The 24,222-nt window shown below is 42.2% G+C and overlaps 1 protein-coding gene across 6 annotated transcripts in view; it reads right to left on the reverse strand.

Moving 5' to 3' along the window:
• Positions 1–1,229: 1,229 nt before the first annotated feature.
• MBOAT2 (membrane bound O-acyltransferase domain containing 2) overlaps positions 1,230–24,222 on the reverse strand; it is a 126,226-nt gene continuing 103,233 nt past the window's right edge. For all 6 annotated transcript variants that reach the window (XM_038560729.1, XM_038560726.1, XM_038560725.1 and 3 more), the window contains 7 exons: positions 20,436–20,619; positions 15,686–15,878; positions 15,208–15,311; positions 11,457–11,521; positions 9,620–9,752; positions 7,379–7,530; positions 1,230–5,611 (listed from right to left, as the gene is read on the reverse strand). In XM_038560729.1, the coding sequence (XP_038416657.1) occupies positions 5,386–5,611; positions 7,379–7,530; positions 9,620–9,752; positions 11,457–11,521; positions 15,208–15,311; positions 15,686–15,878; positions 20,436–20,619 (1,057 nt within the window). In that variant the 3' untranslated portion in view covers positions 1,230–5,385. The remainder of the gene's footprint in view (positions 5,612–7,378; positions 7,531–9,619; positions 9,753–11,456; positions 11,522–15,207; positions 15,312–15,685; positions 15,879–20,435; positions 20,620–24,222) is intronic.

Raw genomic sequence — 24,222 nt, forward strand, 5'->3', positions numbered from 1 at the left:
TCTCACTCTTCATGTGGAAGGGTTCTCTTGTTTCACCTGAATTATTCTTACTTTCATTCCTACTGCTTTATAGAAGGGTGCCCTTCTGGTTTGGAGAGGCGGTCGTGCCCCGGTGCCCAGGTGCCAGGGATGGAGGCTGGCTTGGAACATGTTTGGTTGGGGGGGAGGCTGGATTCCTTCCTCTTTGTGACAAGAAGCCAGGGCAAATGTACTTTGTTGACAAATCTGCACATACAGAACCAAAAATACTTCAAATTGGGAAGAGGCCTATCTTCTAAGTCTGTCAAACTCTTTTACATGTGTTTGTCTTTGAGCAAGGAAGGACAAAAAGGGATACTACCAAATTAATTTCTCAAAGAAGTTACCCCAAACAGAGACTGGGCAGGACACAGTCATTTACAACTCCGGTAAAAGGCAGCCAGTCACTTTTTCCATCTCAAACGTGTTCTTAGGAAAACGGCTAGTCATTCTACTGATGTTGCTCTGTGTCTTTCGGTTTTTCATTATTTTATTTCCATTTCTTTTCACAGTAGCAAAAATCTGGTAAAACATGCATCATTGAGTGAGCTTTAGACAGTGATTTCGCATGGATCTTTATATTATTCTTTATAGAACTATATAGTCTTGGGGTTTTTTTGATTTTGCCTTACAAAAGGGTTACCAGAAGACAACGAGTATAGTTAGTTTTAAAGGTAAGACAAATTACTCGGCAAAGAAGTGTGTGTCTTCAGGCTTCCACTCCAGAAAGTCCTCCCTATCAGTAACCTACAGAGCTTGTCAGTTGTTTACTAGGGTTTCCATATTAAAAATCTATTAAAATAAATATTATTTCAAAACATATAAAAACATTAATAAGCAGCCCACCGATTAAAATGTAATTGGCTGCATCCTCTGCAACGAGAGCCTCAAAAAAGCAGCTTAGTCATTGATTTTAAGAGCATTCCTACAAAATACCAACGTGTAAGATTTCATTTTAAATTTTCTTCTGTAATGAGGGTTACTGTAAATCGATTCGAACACATGGTGCTGCAGAAACACTGTACAGACCTCGACACGCTGATCATTCAAATCCAGGTTTCAGGTGCAACCTAGCAAATCTCTTCCTTCACCATCAGGAGCATGCATGCTCTGGTACAAACCGGTCTTAGAAGGACCACTGCAGAAAACAGAACTTCCTGCATCTTAGATACCTGTAGCAATGATAAGCCATTCACTAAATGTACACTGGGTTCAGAGTAAGAGTTTAATAAGGTACTTGAGGGCAGTTAAGATTACATTTCACAGTGTTATGTAGAATTCCGCACCTATGTTAAATCTGATGTACTCAATTTCAGCCAAGATAGACTAGGGTGGCTGAGGAAACCTCCATAAAATACTGGCTTATATTTAAAACTCCGGACAAATCCTTCATTGACATCACAGTAACAGGCACCATTCCGAAACAATTATTCTCCCCAGTAATCTTTTTCTTTCAATCATAACATAGAACTCTTACAGTCAATTAACTAACAATCTGAAAGTTTATAACAAGGAAACAAAACAGTATAAATGTCCAGAGCTGCTCATGAATATACAAATTAAAATTTACAAGGTAGGAATTTCAAATAGGAAAAACTTTTTTGTCCTAAATGTAATCTAGTCCTTGAATAAAAGTATACATTTTGTAATTATTTTAATGGCAAAATTTTAATGTCATTTCTTTTGTAGTTTAAAATGTGCAAACTAAATTAAATGTGCCTTAACTATCTTTGAATGAAATAATATTTGAGAAGTTACATGATGGTAAGATCCTGTCCAGTAAACTTGATGGTTTGTACTAACATTTTCTAGCGTAGAGCACCTTCAGCTTCACCTAGCACAACCAACCAAAGAAGCAGAGAAAGCAAAAGGAGAATAGGTTGCCTTCAATAGAGACCATTTCATTTTCAAAAGTTCTCTTTAAGGGCTACATTTAGGGGAAATGGTATGGTGCCACGCCTTCTGATTTAACAGACTGGAAGGTTTTCCTCTGTTGCCAAGAAAACCTTTTGAAAAGTCAGGGCTTTGAGCTCAATAAAAATAAATAACCACGATAACAGTTGTGATTGTGAATCTGCCTTTGTCCATGACTCTTACAAATCTTGCTAATGGCTTCCACTCATTACAAACACAACTGGTCATAAACTTACGGACCTGATCCTTTAATTTCTTATTAAGGAACTTTCATTTAGAAGTCAAGTAACTTGCTCAAATCCCAACTGATTAATAAAAGAGCCAGATGAACATCCAGGTCTTCTCCCAGGGCAACGAGTGCTTCAATGAGAGTTACCTTTGCTTTTTTAGAACCATTCTCTTTTACTGCAAATTTTTCTGAAAACTGGTATCTGTGGAAATCCTGTATGTGAATGTCACACATGGCAGGGGTTGATGACACAAATACTTTTTAACTAAAAGTATGGTGGTAGCCGGACATTGTTGAAGCCAAATAAACCCTCTCTATTAGGCTAGATGTTTTAGAAGGTAAATACATTTCCCCAATTACCCTGAGTTCCAATAAAAACGCTTTTTTTAAAAACTGAGGATAAGTTACTTGTAAAATGGTGATAGCTGACATACATCAAATTAACTGTTACTGATTTAAGAAAATGAAACTGAGGGAAGAGTAATTATTTTTGTTCAATTTTTTTTTTCCCTGAGTAGTATAATAATGAACCTGAACCAAAAGTCTAAGTATGATGGTCACAGATCATCTCTGGAGTGATTTCATGACAACTAAAGGGTGGAGAAATAATATAAATATGTACTGCATCTTGTTCTGTTGATTAAAAGAGCAGGGAGCACATAGTACAATGAATCCCTTTATACTTAACAGTATGTAGAGATATACACCAGTTTTCAAATCTTCTACTCTAAGTAGAAGGGAAGCATTAATCCTTGTAACACTCCAAGCAGATATATTTGTTTCGTAGAACACAAAAAGTTTCTTCTTGAGGAGAAAAGTCAGGTTGAGAATTAGAATTATTTCTTTAGCTTTTCTTCTAGGTTACAAACTTATTTTAATCCCTCCAAAATTAGAGAAAAGCTATCCAAAACCCATTTCATACCAAAAAAAAACCCCAAGAAACAAAAATACAAAACTTAGTTGATCCAGGGGACGAAAATCAGTCAAATTGTATAGATAATGTATTATCTTCAAAGGAACTAGAGAATTCTTAGTCATCTTGCTCTCTGCAATGACAGCGTCATAAAACAGGTAACAGTGATTTTAGGTTTTGAGGCTGAGAAATGACACAGGTAATAGAAATAAATAGTGATTATTTATAAATGGCCACTTGGGCTGAGAAAGAGTTTTATTAAGTTTTCTTGTTTTTACTTATGACATGTCTAGACTTGTCCTTTAAACCCTAAATTTATCTACCTTTTTTTAAAGTAGTTATCAGATCTCTGCAGCATTAATTAAGGAGATCTTTTAGGGGCAGATACTTTCCATGATTATTCTTTTCTATCCTCTCAAACCCCACAGCTGGCTTAATTTCAGTGTGTGGGAAAACAGAGAAAATTTATTTAGCTACCTCTCTCTTTCTGGGAAGTAACAGGATTTGGCTAACCTCGGCAGGTGGAAAAAATTTACCTTTAGAAAAATAAAAACATCTTACATAATCAAAGACTAGGATATTTCTAAAGTTCTAAAAAAGATCCACTGATATTTTTGCTGATGAGGACCTCAAAAATTCCTGGTATAGTTGTTGTTCTTTCTTCTTTAAATGAAAAACCACAGAGCTTAAGCCAGATGGCTGTTCTGCAGTAATTACATTTGCAAACTTATTCACGACAAAAATTAAAAAAATATATATATACTCACCATAGACAATTTGCATTTCATTGAAAATTTAAGGCAAGAAAGGAAATAAAGTGGTCAAATAAAGGTGGAGTCAGAAGGCCCCGCTCACCTCCTCTCTCACCTCCAAGTCTTGTGGCTGAAGCCCATACCAGGGTGGCCTCGCCGCCCACTCTTCTGCTTTCAGCCACTGCGGCCACCCCAAGACTGTGGGGTTAACAGAGACATCTGATAATTCAAGGTGAGATTAACTGTGGTGAAAATGGCCTATATGCTAGAAGCATGTTTTTTTCCTACTCATAGAACCTAAAATTCATTAAAAAGCGTTAAGAGCCAAATTTGAAAGTGAGAATTTAAGAGTTTGGAAACTAATTTCTTTTATTCTCTAAAAAGGTGGGTCAGACCCGATGACTGTAAGTTTTCATTTCCCTAAAACATTCCCAATTATGACTTAAGCTGTCAAGGATAAGGAAGCGATTAGATAGATTGTTACCTTAACCCAGTGATTTCTCCTACACAGCCCTCGTACCATCTACCACTATTATTTTCCTAATCTTGCCATAATTCTATATGATTTTTGCCTGGCAAATTTCATTTAAAAGTCCAACATATTAAAAAGTCATTACACTTTTACATCTTACAGAATCAAAAAGAACTCAGATACATGAAGAGGAAAAGCACTTCTGCTGAGCACCTGGTCCGTGCCCTGCCCCAGCTGCCACCAGCTCCAGTCCACATGGTGCTTTCTTCATCCATGCCTGCCTGCCTGCCTTCCTTCCTTCCTTCATCATCTTCTCTTGTTCTCTTTCCTTTTTTTTTTTTTAAGAAAATAAGTTTAAAATATCGCATTACCAACCTTTAATTATGTTGAAGAAATTCTCCCTTGATGGGCTCTGACCAACACAAAGTAATTAAATTCTCCAGGAAAATAAGCTACCTATAATTTGGCATCCCTTTCTGTTTAGTTTCGCTATGTACAATGGTCATTTCAGGTACTTTAAGAAAACCCTTCAAATACTGAGATGTTTATTGCATTTTTAAAGTGTCCACGATCTTAAATATCCTGTTTCAAATTCCTCTGGAATTCCTTTACAAGACCATGACATCAAATATTGAAATAGCGTTCTTACAATATTACACTTGAAAATACCGTTTAGGAACAATATGGTAGGAAATAGAGGGTTTAAGGCAAGACATTCATTTGGAAAAGTTAATTTTTGTCCATCCTCCAGATTGACACGGTTACCCTTTCACCCCATTAGTGCCTTGGGATACGCAACATACATTCAGCAAGAGGGGCACACGTACCACCCTACAACATCTGCAGAGGTCCTGAGTGCCCATTGAGATCATGGAAATATTTTTATATAAGGCGTGGCCCCCAGGGACATGGCATGGGAGGGGTTATTCGCTCCATTCCCAATCTGGTATACTGGAAACTCCCCATCTAGATCTGTCCCATTTGCCCCCCACTTCATCTCTTTTCAAACGAACACAAATCCCTCGAAAAGGTGCTAAGATTGGTTTCTGTTAACAGAGACAAAATAGCCATCAGAGTGTTTTCCCCTTCATTGCTTTAATGATGAATGTCTAGAGGCTATTTCTTGATTCTGATTGCAAACATTGTTTGTTGTGGAAAAACTATTCTGTCCCAAAGAATTTTCTCTTTCATCGAACTTTCTGGATGGCGACAGCTGCACATTTTCATGTGTAGTCTTTCCTCTTTGAGTTTTTTTCACCGGCAGCAACAATAATATTAAGATCCCAGCAATGTGCAGGCAGTAATACCAGGAGCTAAGAGCAAAATGGACAAAGTTGACTTTATTAAATTTTGAGAATTAATCCTTAGCAACGGCACCCTTGTCAAAATGTCACATGCACCATGGAGGATGTGCAGATTTACTCCATTAATCTTGCATTCCGGCCCCCCTCCCCCAACCCCACCCAGAGATGAAGCTCTCCAGCGTCTGCCAGTGGGTATTTATAAAGCACCCTATAAACCCAGGCCACTTATAAGCACGATACTAGCTATCATATTACATTCCTTTGTAAGGGTCATAAGTCCATGGCTGCACAGAACAAAAACAAAAAGGTACTTATTAGCAGCTGCAGTGACCTGAAAATAATCTCTCAAATCCACAGAACTGAATATTGAGAGCGAACAAAGAAGACGCAGAGCTGGTAAAGACCTTAATACTCTGGCCTCCTCTGCTGTGTATGGTCCCTAATTAAGTTACAAATTTTCCAGTGATGTGAGTAACAGATAACACTGCCTCTTAATGGCCACTGTCACATAATGAAGGAAGGCCATCTTATTAAAAATATTATTACAAGCATCATTCTTGAAATCAAATATAAATCAAATATAAATCAAATGTGACCTAGGCTGCTTTTACAGTTGTAAATTCAAGTGAGTATGAACAAAGTGTACTTCCGATAGAAAAATCTAACCAACAGCTCAATCACATTTAAATATATGTAATAGTTTTGTGAAAAGGGGAATTTTAGCTGGAGTTACTTGGTGTCTTTCTATACAAGTAACGCCATAGTCAGTGCAAAAATTTGTGACCACATTCTCTATGCTGTCGTTCTAAATGCTGGGGTAATGAAAACTTTATAAAAGGTGAAGTTTTTGATCTCCAAGATATCACTAACACGTTGAGAGTGGAATCTGGTGGGTGGGCGAGAGAATACAGAGATCAAGCATGGAATTGAAGACGAGAATTTCTATGATACAGAGAAGACAAAGTACTCGGGAAACGTAAAAGAGTAAGAAGGGAACAAATTCTTGAAATAGAAGTAATTTATTTTTCTTTTGACGAAAGCAATTAAGAGAATTCACAATTCCTTGTAAAGAACGAGCTACACTTTTTTCTTTTTTTAAAACCACTCTGTCATATTCTCTATTGTTCATCTTATTTCAAGCTGCCCTATCCTTTCGTCTCTGGAGTTAACAGTCTGGCGGCCTGAACTCTTGGTGGGCAGACCTTACCAACACTTACTCATGATTATCGGAGGATGTATTTTGCTTCCGCTCCCAGAATATCCCCAGTGACTCATACGCCTCTGCTCTAACACCTCAACCCCTATACCTTGACCCCAGAGCAGGGGTGAGCAAACTCTAGCCCGTGGCCACATCTAGCCCTGACGTCACAGCTTTAACTTGAGGCATAACTGACCTGTAACATTATGTTAGCCTCAGGTGTACAATATAATGATTTGATAGATATACATATAGCAAAGAAAAAAAAAAGATCACTGTGATAAGTCTAGTTAACATCCAACTATAAAAAGAACAGCTATACTTCCAGTTAAACCTCTTGGAGAGATCTGAGGTGGGGGTTACCCAGCTGATACTTCTCTGTCTTTATCACACTCATCTCAGGGGTGAGTGGTGTGAATCATTCCATAAAAAACTTGAGACCTCTTGGTTTAAAATGAAAAAGTAACCACAGAGAGTAAGGCTGTGGTGCTATTTTTCTATGCTACCCAATGGCAAAGCGCTTGCTCTTAAAAACAAAGTTATTCCCCCTGGCATATATTTGTAAGAGTGACACTTACCTGTAAAACATGAATGATGGTTTTATGGAAAGAAGTACAAATGGCACAACTGTATAACTTATTGCTATTTGAGTCATTATCCACGTTAAAACATCATACAATAATTTAAGTTGGGGAGGTTCGATGAAATAATGTCTAAAGTTATTTCTCATCTGAAATAAAGAAACAAAAATATTGGCTTGGTCTTTAACATTGCTTATAAAACTACAATTACTGCATCCAACTGTTTCAAGCATGTGGAGTGACTGAAATTGTCACACATTGCTGGTGGGACATCGGAAATGGTGCCACCACTACGGGAGAAGTTGGTTCAGGAAAAACAAATACACATATGTATAAAAAATATGGAGAGCGCAAAATGTGGGAATCTGGGTAGAGGGCATGTGGGAGTGCTTTGCAACTTTTCGGTAGATCTAAAGTTGTATTCAAATTAAAAGTTTCTAAAAAAAAATGTTAAAAACAACACTCTTCGAGTTCCTCAAATCATATTTGGTAAACTATAATATATAAATAAAGTTCTGTTTTCACTTCTTCTGCTACACTGAGATATCTTTTCCTCTTCTTTAAACTCTGCATTTGTGAGAGACAGATGGCTCTCGATACCCTGAGCTTAGGTCAAAACACACTTATCAGAATAAATGGCAACAACGAACATTATTCTCAAAATAGGTGTTTCCTAATCACCACTCTTGACACATTTTTTTAGCTTCCAAAAAAGTCAAAACATTGCAGTTTTGAAATATGTAAACTTAACCAACCATTATTTCCTTTTTTCAACTCTGTTCCCTGCTTTGTCTAACGTGGTCAGAGGTGAAACACGGCCCTGCTATGAGGATGCCACCAAGTTTTCCAGAAGTAACCTGGTATATGGTTAACGGCTCTCCCATGTAGAGACCATGGTTCCCAGTGGCGGGAACAGACCCTGGCACCCACCACGTCTTGCCCGGATCACCGCCACAGCAGCTACCTGCCCTCTTCCCTTCCGATCACAGATGGCAAATCAATCCTCCTGAAGCACGGCTTTCGGCATTCCATCCCTCTGCTTACAAACCTCCTCTGACCCCCAGGTATGCAGACAGAAAGAGCATTAGGCCCGTCCCCAGGCTGGTGCCCAAATCCTGCTATGATTGCCCTCCCCCTGCTCCCCTGCACTCCCTTTGCCTTTCCAGAATTATCCACGATTTAGGAATTCACGACGTCTTTGCTTCAGCCAGATTTACTTGTCATTTAATACACCAGGTACTTTCAAACGTGGTTCTGTTAATGTCATTTATGTGCCTAGAACGTCATGTTCCTCCCCCATCATGCTTCCCTCACTTTTGAAACAACATTTATCTTTTCAAAGCCCAAATCCAAACTTTCCTAACGAGGCCGTCTTGGGTCAACCCAACCAAAAGGATTTCTTTCACCTCTGAACAACTCCTTTACTTACTACAGAACCCACAGGATGTATCACATATGCCCCGTGGTGTTTGCGTACTCACGTGTACATATACCTTATGCCCCAATCAGGCCACAAACAAGCAGAAGGTACAGCCCTTAGAGTTAGCGCTTCTTGGAGTTTTCCCTCATACACCCCCCCAAGGTACCTGACAACTGAATAAATATCTGCTAGTTTGTTAAATGAAGGCTTCTCGCCTGTAAGCGCTGCACGCAGCCGGTTCAGGCACCATCTCTGTCATGTCACTTTCTTCTGATGGACTTTCAAGGACTTAAACTAAATGTCCTTCTTTGCCCACCCATGTCAGCAACCTCATTTCTCAACTGTTTCCCAAAATATCACCCTGGGTTCCAACCAAGGATTGTGTCCTGCTTCCAATGTGGTGCCCACCACCCCAGGGATGGCCCACCCAGTTTTCTACACCCAATTGTACCCCACTCTTCATCTAAAAGATGACTCTCAAAGGTGACCACTTTCAGGAAACATTTCTAAAGTAAACCCACCCTTCTGATCACCTTTATTTAACTCTGTTTTTAGCTCTCGTTCAGAAAATTCCGTAAAGACAATGAATGCTCTGTGGGTACCTCCCACGTGCCAACTCTTCCCCTCAGATGAACCAAGTGTGGAGCCCCTGGGAGCACTCAACAAACACGCCAGGTGCACGCCTCACTTGTGGCCAGAGTAGAGCACCGACTGGGGCCCAGAAACAGGGTCTGCCTAGGGAGGGTGTCCTCAGCCACTTACACCAGCCAGTTCAAGGGGACTGCACTGAAGTATGAAACGGAATTCGGGATACTTACGGCTCGCGCTGCCAGCGTCATCACCACTCCTGTTAGAAATGTCAGATAATATCCTGGGTACACCCCGTGCCAAATGGCAGACAGAATGAACGTCTGGATGGTTGGACTCAAGGAGGCTCGTTCATAACACACCCTAGAAACCAGAAAACCACAGGGAGCCAAGAGGAGTGAGTGATCAGAGTTTAGATAGTCCACAGTGATCCTTCTTTTCTTATCTGACAGGACACAGAGTAATCAGGAAAATAGCCGTGGCCTAATGGCAGCAATAACTTGACCTGTGACATCAGGGAGGTGACAGCTGCAAAATATTCCTATTTCTTTAGGAAAATAAACTTGACTTTCATCTCTTTGTGGTATATGTAATAGCTAAAATAATCATTGCCAAGTGGTTAGAAATCTACACGATTCACCAAAAAACCTTTAATATTAAATATATTTTATGTTAGTTTATTATTTTCTTTAATGATTTTTATTTAATTAAGAACTTTCAACTGACCTAGTAATATTTCTTTCTGGCAAGTCTGGAGTTGCTCAGTCTAAAATTTCCCTTGGTAACAGAATAGAGGACTCAGATGAAAATAAGATTTTTCCAAAGATATCAAATTTATTTATTTCTCTATGCCCAGCGTGGGGCTGGAACTCACGACCCTGAGATCAAGCATCACGTGCTCCACCGACTGAGCCAACCAGGTGCCCCCAAAGGTGTCAAATTTAAAATATAACAATAACAAAAAGCACACAACAGATCTGCTCAGAGAATCTGCAGCCACTCGGGAGACTGCAAAGTATCGTGTGATGGGTATTTCAAGGGATAAAGATCCTCAACTTAGGGCAGCCCTGGTGGCTCAGCAGTTTAGTGCCGCCTTCAGCCCAGGGCGTGATCCTGGAAACCTGGGATCAAGTCCCACATTGGGCTCCTTCTATGGAGCTTGCTTCTCCCTCTGCCTGTGTCTCTGTCTCTCTCTCTTTCTCTCTCTGTCTCTCATGAATAAATAATATCTTAAAAAAAAAAAAAAGATCCTCAACTTGTCACAAAATAAAAGACATTCCCCAGAAAAGGCTGCTTTCCACAGAACATGCTTAGTGCTGTACCGTCACAGGGTAAATATCTCATAAAATAAACTCGAGGTAGACACCCATGTCTCATTGGGAACATGGAGACAGAGTCGCTGGGAGTTTCTATGCAATTTCCTAATGTTGCTGGGCTTGGGCTGCCTGTACGGACCTCCCTCCTCGTCCTTGTCCTTAGCCAACTCCTAGCCCCTGATCCCAGCACCAGGAAGCCCCTCCCCGTGCCCACCTGCCCCTGCTCACTCTCCCTGCTGCTCCTCACTACAGGGAAAGGCACCTGTAGGGGACGCTGCTGTGCATCTGACAAGCTCCTGAACTCTCTGGCTGAGGAGGCTGGGCCTTTTTGTCTGCCGGACTCATCTTTGTGTCCTGTGCCTAACAGGACATTTGACAGAAACATATGTCAAATGGAAATATTTTAAAACTGGAACTGTTCTGGAAACTCTAGGGAATCTGCATAGTGGTTGTGTGGCTACTTTGTTTTTATTTAACCACATCTCCAGTGAATGAGAGGAGGACACTGATGATCTCAGGCCTCGGAAAGATGCTCGGGAGGGCGGCTGAGAGGCCAGCGATAACTGTATCTACCACCTGGGCCGGAAAGTTCTCGTGTTTGATAGACTCTTGCTGCGGGAGGATGTTAACAGTGTTTCCTGGCTAACATCGAGGTCACAATGTCACTCAACACAGTGTTAATTTAATCAAGAATCTAACTCAGTGAAGCTCAAGTATTAGATACCGTGGCACAGCTCCTGAAGGCACATACCTTTTGAGCCAAAGAGCCGTTTGAATATTCCAATTATCAAGAAACATCTTGAAACTTGTTGACATCTGAAAAACAAAAGAACTTTTTTCCTTTGGCCAACAAAATAACGAAGCTTGAAATATAAGTAATAATGTTTTATTGTGCTAAAAATGTGTTACTTGGCATTGATGGTCATGTACTGGTCTCTTTTCTTAATATTGCTTTTCTAATACAGTAACATCATTGTGGAACTGGGATTTGGGTATTGTAAAAGCCATCTATAAGATAAATGGATTATCACCATTTTCTCCTTATATGTTATCAGGGTCGTCATGGAATTATCCCGAAGACATTCCCAATATGTAAATGACCTTTCAGGGCCCCTTTAATGACTCTTTCACTGGGGACTGGACCCATCCCATCAAGCCACAGTCTCTCAATTCCCCACCTCTATGCCTCTTCAGCCACCATCTATGACCACCCAGAACCTTGGCCCCACTTGGAACTACCACCATCTTCCCACCCTTCTAGGCTCATCACACAAGCCTCCCCCATAAAAGCTTCCTCTAGACGTCAAAGGTTCCTCTGGTCCCCTATCTCTCCTTCTTCCCTCAATAACTATCCCCTCCTGCGTCTTCACTTCCTTCCCACTGTGTAGATTCCATGATCCACTATTTACTATCCCCATCAAAATTCTTGATGTGTTTGTTTCTTTTTCCTTTTAACTCACCTACCTATCAAAATCCTAACCCCAGATCAACCACACTTTCCACCTTCCCTACTCATAACCTGTGAATTCGCGTGCAGAATATCACAATACTGGAGACTTTGGTCCTAAACCCATACTTCTTGCTATCAGTTGAGCCTCAACCTTGCAGGTAATCCTTGTTTCCCTACACAGTTCATTCTCCTCTTCCTAAAAACAGCTATTAGATTGAACCATTTTAAATTGTTTTTTTTTTTTTTTTTTTTTGGTAAGTCAAAAGCAGGTAAAAATCAGCAATCCCATGAGATCCCAATGAATACTTCACAAGTTCCCCCCTTTCTTATCTCTGGTCCTATCACTTTTTCCCACTTGCTCTCCCACCTTCACAACAGGTAACTTTGCCTCCAATTTATCGAGATGACATAAACCATCAGACTCCAACATCTCATATCAAAATTACAAAGTCAGCTGCCTCCACACATCCCTTTCTCTGTCCCTGGTTCCTCTTCCACTTGGACAATCCCTGCACCTGTCTTCTTATATCCCCTCCCTCCACCTTCCTAGGGACCTCATGTGTCCATCAGCCTCTCTCCCCCTCTACCATATTTTCACACAGTCTTCAAATACTCTAACTGGTAAACATGTGTCAATCTCTCCATTTTATTTTTTTTTAATTTTTTTTAATCTCTCCATTTTAAAACAAAATTAAACAAAACAAAAATCCCTCCTTCAACTACTTGTTCTCCTCAGCTATGACCTTATCTCTACCCTCCTTCCTTATACAGGTAATAAATGCCTTCGGATTATATAACCTGGCTTTAATGTCTATCCCTCCCTGGAAACTGTTACTGAAATCATCAATAAACTCCCGCGTTGTTAGAGCTGATGGCACTCGGGAGTCCTCCTCTTACTGCACATCTTCAGCAGCATTTAACGCTGATTTCCTTTAGAAAAACTAACTCCTTTGTTCTTTACTTTCTCTTATCCTGTGCATTCTCAACAAGAGTGATACTGCTCCCAAGAGGATAAAAACCAGTTCTTAGGAGCAAAAAAGTCTTACTCTTCTCACATATAAAGCACATGTATACATAGAGTACACACACGGATATTAACGGTTCATGGGGGGTTGATTAGGAAACACATGTCTCAAAGTCTCTGTAGGTCCAATAATGAACACAAGAGTTAGAAACACTGCCACATATTTATACATTCATCAATTTCCAAAATTGGCCATTTTTTTCTTCCCCTTCCCCATTTATTACTGACATTACTATGAGAATTTCAGAGCAAATGCCAGATGTCTTATTTCACCTGTAAATAGTTCAAAATTTATTGGACTTTTAAAAAACCAAGATCAGACCTAACAAAACGAAGTATTACTCTTTAACATCATCTAATACTCATTTTGTGTTCAAATATCCCTGATTGTTTAAAAACATGTTTTCCCAGTTGTCTGTTCAATCGAGGCCCAAACACGGTGCACACAGTGCGTTTGGCTAAAATCCCTTTTAATCTCGAAGAGTTCCTCTCTGACCCCGGCTTTTCCCATGTCCTTTATTTGTTGAGAAAAATTGGGTCATTTGTCTTGTAGAATTTCCCACTTCTGGATCTGGTGTGTTTAACTTATTTCCCTAAACTCTACACTCCCTCTAAATTTAGCAAGATCAAGAGACCTACTCGGGTTTAAGCATCTCGGCAAATACTTGAGAGACGGGGCTGTATCCCCCCTGGCATCACACCCACGGGCGCTTAGCGACCGACTGTCCCACTTTTAGGGACGAACCCTCAGTGAAGCTAAGGTGCATTGGTGGGTCCATCCTAACCCATTCATTATAAACCTGTCTGTCAACCCTTCACCTTAAGTTTTAGGGATTTCTACCCTTGGATTAATTCTCCCAGGTTGGCAAACTGATGTCCCTTTTTGGTTTTCTTCTTCTCTCTCTGGCTCCTCCTCCTGACCTGCCTCTTCCTCTCCCAGTCTGTAAGCACAGGTGCTCCTGTGGAGCAGGGGGGTACAGAGGGGTGTGGGAGGTTTGGGGGGTGTCTCATCCCTTCTGGGTCTCTCAGTGCTCTCTCATGACTACTCTCTGGTTTCTCCCAAAACTTGAAATGCTACACGCTGACAGTTCCCCAATTAGGATCTCGAGCTCAGCAGTTGAGGCTAGTGCCTGGTCATTTATGTGCCTGCTGGGCAACTTAGTTAAGTCTGAAATCTGAACACACAGTGGCTTTCCCTCCAAACCTAGGCTTGTTCATTGTTCCTTCACCCAATGAAAGGCATCACCATGACACTGGTCCCGATCCATGACTTATTCTCTCTTGCTGATGTCGATGTAACACCGAGCACTGCTGAGTCTCTGGAACAGCCCACCCAGGTGTTTAGGTCTTTCCAGCCCCACTGGCCCTACCCTGGTTTAGGGCACCATCACCTTGGATTAACACAACACTCCGAACAGACCACTCTGTCCCACGAGAGCAACTCATTCTATCTGATGTAGCCAGATCCTTCCAAACCACAGCTGTGATCACCTCACTTGCCTGCACAAAACCCACCCAGCAACACTCCATCGCTCTTGTAAGAGCTCCAAACCCCCTATATGGCCTCTGAAACTGTCTGGGCCTGCCTCTGACTTCTGCAAGCTCATCTGTCACCACTCTCTGCGTTGTGAGCCACACACCACCTCTCACCCCAAGGGCACCCCTCCTTCTACTTGGAGTGCCAGGCAACATCTTCCTTATCTTTTAGGACTCAGCTTAAGGCATTATTTCCTGCAGGACCCCTCCCTGACCTATCTCACCTGAGTTGGAGCCTCTCTTGTAGCACGCACACACCCTACACCTTTCTGACCACAACCTATCCTTCTGTGTCCCTGTAGCCCTCATTAGATTAAAGCTCCACAAGGGCCCAGATCACACCAATCTTACTTATTAGATCCCCTAATTAGATGGGTATTATTAACAAATAGACTTCAATACCACTCTTGGAACATCACATCATAACTCATAAAAGCAAAGCATGGTATGTAAAGTATCACACGGTAACTAACTTGTAAATGATCTACTCACCTCTATTTGTTGAATTCTCAAATTGGAAATCAAGTCCCAACGAGCTGTTCCATTTTCATCATATCCTCTGAAACCAAAGCCTGCAGCATTATTAATTGCATCAGCTGCAGTAAACAAAGTGAAAAGACAGTATTAAGAATCCATGTAACAATCTACCACATTCTCCCAAAACATATGTTACTATATACAAGGATTTTTTTATTCTGAAACAGTAAAAGTAGATTTATTCATGTTTATTTTTATCTGATATTGTAACAAAATGAGCCTTGATCCAGTTTCTAGGATATCCTAACCGGTTTTAGGCTATTTCCTTGTATTTAGGATAGGAGTTGTCAAGTTTGTTTCTTCTAATACAGGACTCTAGTCTTTTCCAATTGGTCTTTAACTACATATCCTCAAGAGGGCACTCTCCCAGCTAGCTACAGGGCAGGGTACATCTCAACACAGAAACAGTCAGGTTTACTCAGACATGACTTACCTAACGTCCATGCAAAATAGTATTTGGGTCTGGCGGCCAAAAGAGAGACATAGAGATAGACAACTTTTGTTGGCCATGAAGCTGTAGCTTGAAAACGTTCATCAATGTTATACTCCACAGATAATGTTTTAGAGATGGTCAAGTGAAATAATAAGGAAAGTCCACAGATTAAGAGTTTCTGAATAACTGCGATCTGAAAGGACAAGATAGGATTTCAAAAGCTTAATCCATACCCCTTCTAATTCATTTGACAAACTACTGCCAGGTTAATCTTCCTGAATGCAGTATGAACTTTCTTACTCTCCTTTAGTCAAAAATCATAAACTGCGTGGTGCTCAGCATTTCAAGCCCTCAGAGTCTCACAGCAGGAAAATTTCCAGCCTCTTCTCTCTGACTACTTCCTCTGGATTAGGACTCAAGTCACACTAAAAACCTTAATTTGTGTTTTCAAAGCTTTCAGTTAAAAAAATATTTGAGGGATGCCTGGGTGGCTCAGTGGTTGAGCGTCTGCCTTCACCTTAGGTCATGATCCTGGGGTCCTGGGATCGAGTCCCGAATTGGGCTCCCCAGAGGGAGCCTGCTTCTCCCTCTGCCTGTGTCTCTGCCTCTCTCTGTGTGTCTCTCATGAATAAATAAATAAAATCTTAAAAAAGAAAAAAAATCTGAAGGCAAACACAGGCATATAGGTGTGAATACACAAAAATCTTCACAGTAACTTTTGGTAGTGGGTTTTATATTATACGCACACAAAACACACATGGCTTATTTTTCCATTGTGCTTTCCCTATATTTTTCAAATGCTATGTGTATTTCACAGACGTTATTTTTACAATAAACAATTTAATGCATCTCTTTAAATCTGCAGCTCTGTCATGAAATTTTGTTCACAAATGATAAACCAAAAGAGTTACACACCCAAGAAGACAAAAAGATTTGCAAAGAAGATTCTGATGGGGGGAAAAAAGGCCATTCTTTATTATATCCTGGTAAGGTTAAATCACCTTAGAAGAATCCAACTCATGGGGACACCTGGGTGGCTCAGCTGGCTAGGTGTCTGCCTTTGGCTCAGGTCATGATCTTGGGTTCCTGGGATCGAGCCCCAAGTCAGGCTCCTCTACCCAGTGGCAAGTCTGCTTCTCCCTCTCCCTTTGTAATCTCACTCTCTCTCAAATAAATAAATAACATCTTTAAAAAAAAATCCAATTCATGGTGTTTTTATATTTTTAATAGGCCAGAATAAAAAAAAAAAATAGGCCAGAATATTTGAATCTGACTCAGTATAGGGGAGATTATAAAACCTGCCAAAGGAAAGAAACAAGTGGAAGAAAGGAAAAGCTGCATCCAGGTAATGGAGCATAACAAAATACCTGGATTTTGAGTGTCCTGCACTGTAATCAAACAGTATTCAAATTAATCTGCCAAAGAGTATTCCTATTTTCACACTTTCTGTAACAGTGCCCGAAGAAAGGGCTCAGAGGCAAGAGTCAAAGCACATACCAGAGTCACTACATTTCTGAAAAAGCTGTGTTTGCTCTCAGGCGGCTCACTGGAGGTATTGTGTGCTTGAGGACTCTGCTGCAGCCAGCCCCCATTCTCACTTTCCTCAATGTTTTTTAAAGCTTTCTCCAGTATAAAAAAAGGTAGTAAGGCTACCTTTTTTTTACCCGTCCCCCAATATCTAAGCTGTGCATTTGAGAAGAGATTTAAAACAAGAGAAAAATTGGAATTCTAAATGCAGTGAGATGAAACAAATGGCCTCACACATTAACATAAAAATTGGGTGGATCATCTTAGTGACACAATGGGCAATACTGCAGCCATTAGACTAGACCCAAGTTTCCAGGTCTCAGTTTAAAAACAAAAATTAAAGTAGCCTCTAGCTGACCTCAACGACCAGGTGGCGCACACACACGCCATAAGAGTCCCCACGAAGGCTCAGGCAATGTGGGGTCAGGTACCTCGGAAGGAGGGAGATGGGGCATGACCCCTGGTTCCCACAGCCTCTCTGCTTGGTCGAGTGCCACCCAGCCACCATACGGGCAGGAGGCCAGAGCTTAACTCTTAGAGAAGCCGAAGACCCAGGCTTAGGGACATGGGTCCAGAGTGGGGGACTGGGTAAGTGCTAGAATGAGAACGTGGAAACTCTGGAGGAAGTCCATATCCTAAGAGGTGAAATCCTCAGCCCCTGTGCCCAGGCCAGCTCCAGAAACCAGCAGTCAAGTTTGTATCCACCTCGTAAGATTGTAGGAGACCGAAGGATCCTTCACTAAGAAGGGACTCAGCTCCAGAGAAAAGTCCTACAGACATCACAACAGAGACTGACAAGTGTTCCCCCGGAGCCACCCTCCCCTTCTTGCACAATGATGGAATTTTTATTTGAGCACGACTAGCTAAATTTTTATTTGACCACACAACCACGGTCCCCTCCACAGCCAAGTGTAGCCACGCGGTCCATGGATGTTAGCTCAAGTAACGTGCACAGCGCTGAGTCGAGCCAGCTTACACCGTGTGCTTGCATTTCCACCCCCAGGATGGCAGAAACAGGGGAGAGCCTGGATCCTCGACCCATGGAGCCACCACATTACTGACTGACCACTGATGCTTTGGATGTCGTGTGAGGGGAAAAAGAAACTTCTACCTCGTTTCAGCACCTAAACCCGTTATCTGATTTAGACCAAGATAATTGAGAATTCCAACAAAAAGGCCACTGGCTATCTGACTGCCCTACTTTGGATCATAAGAGCCTACATACCCGACGGATGCACACAGAGCTTCCAAATGCCTTTGAGAGATTTGTAAATAACTACCACTTCTGTGTGAACTTTGTACGTGTGGAATTTAAACTCAAAACATAGTAAGACAGTACGATAGCGATTAAGAATATTTGCCACTGCCAACAACCTCTGATTTATGATGTCTACCACCCAAGAGAGGAAAAGTGGCATTTTATAAGAGTGAAACCCATTAAAATTCAGGGTCAGGTGATAGAATATATAAATGTGAATTATTCTTTGTTGGGTTTGATTTACTAGTACTCCAAAGTTTATAGCACTTGAGATTTTTTCAAATATTTTACATTATGTTCAGTACCTTGATTCCTAGCTTTCGATCCTCTTTCTATATATAATAAGCTATCTATATATAAAACCCTTTCTTTCTCCTGTGGCAGTGAGACCTCTAAAGGTCTCTAAAGGGTTAAGTGGTCAGCCTGAGACACAAAATAGTCAATGGGAGAGACGTGAATGTACTCAATTTCAAGTGTGAAATTCAACCCAGTATGATACAGCATTTATCAATTAACATTTAGCCAGTAATAGAAAGGATGAAGATAAAAGGACCATTTTGGTATAAAACACAATGAGTCACATGACAGAAAAGAGATAAAATAGGAGCCTTTGTGAATGTGTGCACCTTTCCTCACTCATGCTTCATTCTGTAATAACTTAGGGAAGGAAGGTGATCCTTTGCTCCAAGCCCCACATTCAGAAAAAAACACACTAGCCCCCTTTCTTGTCTCTCAGACCTTTTGATCGGCCTGTTTCTCATGGGACTCTTAAATTTTACCAGATCAAATCCAACAGAAACTCAGCCTACACAAAGCTTCAGAGTCTTTCTTGACACAGGAGCATCTATATCCCAGCAGCTCAAAGAAAATAAAGCTTATATTGAGCTGTGAGGCAATCCAGCACAGACTTTGTACTCAGGACTGTCGGGGTCTGAATTCCAGTTTCCTACTGCCAACCTGGGACATCTCCATCAAATTACGTAGGCCTGGTTTCCTCCTCTGTTAAGCAGTGAACTACCTACCTTGTGTTGTGAGCTCGGAGAGAGTAAGTGAAGTGTCCCCAGCAGGGCCAGGCAGGGGGGGAAGTGCTACCAAAGTGGTAACTATTGTTAACTTTTTTATTGTGGGAAATCAGGAAAACTTCTATGGAAAAGGTGATATTTGATATAGACCTTTTTTTTTTAATATTTTACTTATTTATTCATGAGAGACTCACAGAGAGAGGCAGAGACACGGGCAGAGGGAGAAACAGGCTCCCCACAGATGTGGGATTCCATCCCAAGATCCCAGAATTAGGACCTGAGCCAAAGGCAGACGCTCAACCACTAAGCCACCCAGGTGCCCTGATGTGGACCTTTGAAGAGGAGCAAGATTTCAACTAGTGATGACCAGGAAGAGGAGAGGGAAGTCAGGAGAGGAGAACACCCTGAATTAGCTGGAACTTCAGCAAAGGGAAGGAAAAACCCTAGGAAACTTGGCTGGGTCAGTTCTGCACACACAGCTTTCCTGTAAAATACTTGGTAACTGTGAAGCACCGTTCTCAGGAGCTCAGCATCACTTGTTTTTGTTTGTTTGTTTTTAAGATTTTACTCATTTATTTGAGAGAGCGAGAGAGCACAAGCAGGGGGAGTAGCAGAGGGAGAGAGAGAAGCAGACACCCCGCTGAGCAGGGAGCCTGACACAGTGCTCAATCCCAGGACCCTGAGATCATGACCTGAGCGGAAGGCAGATGCTTAAATGACTGAGCCTCCCAGGTGCCCCTCAGCATCACTTCTTAAGTAACCTTAGTTTTGTTCTTTGAGCACGATCGTGCTGCTACCAGGCATCACTACTAGGTGCGCTGTGAAGAGTCATTTATCTTAAAAATAGTTTCAAAGACACAGTAAGTTCAAACCTTGAAGACATTAGTATCTTTAAGCAAACAACACAATGCCATCAAGGCTCAGATCAATCTCGTGGGCTTACGTTCGGGGACGGCTCTGCTCTCTCACATGGCATTTCCTCTTTCCCACTTGGGCTTGGCTGTGCCCTGTGCTGCGCCCGGCCCTCGATGAAGATGATGTAGTCTCTGTAAGAGCAGAGCGGGCCCGCCAGGATGCCCATGAAGTTGCAGGTGTAGCTCAGGTACTCCAGGAGGCTTGGCATGCGCCTGTGGGTAAAACACGCAGCTTGTGAGATGTGACACAAGCTCTCCGAAAATCCAGCAGCAATCACAGCCTTCCATCTTGCGGCTCTTCCCATTTCCGCAACAAAACGAGCTTTCATTTTCACTGGCATTCGAACGATAAGAATTTAAAAGATGAGGGTGCAGTAATGCTCAACAGTATTGCTGGATGAGAGTTTTCATACAGATCTCTGTGAGCAAGTACAAAGGGTTGCTACTGAATTTCTTCATTATAAAACAAACCTAAGACAGACCAGATATGGCATAAAGAATCATCCCTCACTAGCTCATCATTCACTCACTCAACAAATCCGTATGTGCACCGACTATGTGCCCACATGCCCCAGGGTCTAGAGAGACTGCAGTAAACAAAACAGAGGAATATTCTGCATTCACAGAGCTCACATAACAGATGCAGAAAGCAGATAATTAAAATATACATATAAAAAGTATTTTCAGAAGTGTTGGGTACTATGAAAATAAAGGGTTTTTATTATTATTATTACATTAACAAGTCAAAGAAGACCTCTTATAAGGCAACATCTGAGCAGAGACCGGAAGGCAGTGAGACAGGGAGCTGTGTGAGTATCTGAGATAAGGATTTCAGGCAAGGGGTCAGTGCAAAATCCCTGAAGGGGGGGCAGTCCAGCAGCAGGGAGGCTGGTGTTGCTGAACCAGGGAAACAGGAGGAAAATCAGGGAGAATGGAGGTGATATTATCTAGGGCTTGCCTTATAAGTCATGGTAGGAACTTGGGACTTTACTCTGAATGCAATGAAAAACAACAGTAGGGTTTTTTAAAGACCATGTTTCCAAAGAATCCCTCTAGCCTCTGAGTGCGAACGGGACAATGGTGGAAGTCAGAAGGCCAGACAGGCACCACTGGGATCTCCAGGAGGAGGCAACAGTGGCTGGGAGCAGTGGGGGAGGCAGCACCTGCATATAGTCTGGCGAGACAGCCTGGTGGTTTGCCTGTAGACTAGATGTGGGTGCAAGAGAAAAAGGAATGAAGGATGTCTTGCAACGTTTTTCACTCAACTGCTTTGAGGTCTATCCAGGTGGCACATGGCATCTAAAGTTTACTGAGCTTTCTAGTTCTTAATGCGAGGAATCAGGTAAAAAAAAAATACCTAGCAACACAGGAGCCCATGTTGACCATATACATCATCATACAGGTGAATTATCAGCCTATGTTTTTCTTTTCTTTTTTTTTTTTTTTTTTTTTTTTTTTTTTTGAGAGAGAGAGAAAGGGAGAGAGTATGTGTGAGAAAACAGGGGGAAGGGCTGAGGGAAACAGAATTTCAAACAGACTTCCTGCTTAGCTTGGAGCCTACTGTGGGGCTTGAACTCATGACCTGAACTGAAATCAAGAGTTGGACACTTAACTGAGTCACCCAGGAGCCCCTTATTTATTTTCTACCAGCAGCTTCATTTACTAAGTCTGCTTCCCACTGACAATTCTAAACTATCATAAATAGAAGAACTACACCTGAGGATGGGAAGCAGGCTTCTGGAAGATGTTACGATCCTTCCTTCCTCTGAGAAGCGGTTTCCTTAAAAAGCACAAACACTCTTCTGTGGCCAAGAGAAGCTCACAGATCCCTTCATATGTATCTTTATAAAAAACAATACAAAAGAAAACAGGGCTTCCTGTCCATCTGATACTAGCTATGTCACTAAAACTCCTTTTTTAGATTTTTTTCCAGAATTATTCTTCTACATTTAAAAGCATTTTGAGCCTTACATATTTTCTCTTGAAGGCTCAAAATTGAGGAGCGAAAATTGTTGCTGGCAGATTTTCTCTTGCATTTTTTTTTCTGTAATACTGAAACAGAATGCTCTGCCTCAAACACTGGGGTGAGCACCCTACAATGAAATCCACAATAGAACTTCCTGTGCTCCCATGACAGAGCTCCATCTCAACACCAATTACTTCAGGCCCCAACCAATGCCAGGTTATCAAGGCGCAGCCCAGTCCTCCCAAGTCAAACTATGTATCACAATTGGAAGGACAGGAGATAACTCTGAACCATGAAATTTGCTGAGGTAATTTCTGGCTCAACTGTCCTATCAAATGAGAAGTCATTTTTGGTACTAAGTAGATAATTATGATGTTCGCTATTAAAATGAGAACAAAGCATGACTGCAATACTTCATTTATGACATTAAGTGAAAGAACCATCCTTTCGTTCCATGTTTATTTGGGATCAACTCCACATTGTGCTGGGTTCGAGCTTCTCAATCTCAGCATTATGGACTTTTCTGGACAATACTTCTTCGTTGGAGGGGGCGCTGCAGGATGTCCAGGGGCACCCTGGCCTCCACCCACTAGATGTCAGTAGCACCACCCCCTCTCTTCTCCACTGTGACAACCAAAAATGTCTCCAGACACTGAGGGACACAGGCATCCTCAGTAGGGAACTGCTATCCAGGTGACAAGGATATAATGATAAATGGGAAATTCTATCCTCACAGAGTTTACCTGAGGAAGGTAGAGGGAGGGACAAGCAAAAGAAACATCTAACATCAGACAGTTAACACACGTTATGAAGAGAAATAAAGCCAGGCCAAGGGCCAGAGAGTGACGGCAGGGAAGTGGGGTTTCTGACGAGAAGTCTGCGCAGTTACGAGCTACCAGCTCCTGTCGGGCCTCGTGCCAGGTGGTCCTAAGTGTGTCAGTCGACTCCCAGGTAATTACCTGAGGAACAGCGGAGGGGCCTCCCTCACGGGAGGGGAGTAATATAATCCAACACACATTCCAAGAACTCTGGCTGCTGAGTGGAGAGCAGTCTGGGGGGAAAGAACGGGCGAGGCTGTCCCAGTAGACCAAGTAGAGCTAGAGGGTCCGGCTGGGGGGCTCTTGGCGGGAGTGGTGAGAGGCTGGTCTGACCAGAGACAGTCAGATGTCACGGACAGGTGAGACACAGGCCTCCCAGGAGAGGGAATGAATCTGCAGTGAAGCGGATCTGCAGTAAGAACATGTGAGTTTGCCTAGGTTTTCGCCCTAAAAACACAAGTGACAAATGGTGCTGCCCGGAACTAGATGGGGATGGTAGGCTGGGGAGAGGGAAGGGGAGACAGGAATCACGAGTTCTCTTTGGAATGTGCTCTACTGAGATGCCTGCTCAGATCCCCGCAGGGACGCTGAAATGGCAGTTGGCTATGAGGCCGGAGCTCGGGAGACAGGTGTCATGGGAGGACGGTTCCAACCTCAAATACGTGGACACTACTTAAGGTCACCGGGCTGCACGCGATCCCCAGAGGATGGTGAAGTCCACGGGTGGAGCCCACGAACACTCAGTGGTGAACCTCAGAGTGGAGGATTCGGGCAAGAAGACAGAAGGAAAGAGCCAGGAGGCAGGAAGAGAACCCAGGTGAGGAAGGTACTTCCGGGACCGAGGGGTCCCCTGGGTGGGACGGGGCGGAGAGGCTGAGGGTTACACCCACAGAGATTAAGGGTCACCCTGAAACATGCTGTCAGACCTGTGGTGAGGACAAACCCGACTGTGAGGAGGCTGAGGTGGGAATGGGGGACCAGGAAGGGGAGACTCTCACAGAGTCTGGCTCTAAAGGCTGCAGAGTAATGGGG

This window comes from Canis lupus, chromosome 17 (assembly GCF_011100685.1).
Source record: "Canis lupus familiaris isolate Mischka breed German Shepherd chromosome 17, alternate assembly UU_Cfam_GSD_1.0, whole genome shotgun sequence".
Classification (NCBI taxonomy): Eukaryota; Metazoa; Chordata; class Mammalia; order Carnivora; family Canidae; genus Canis; species Canis lupus.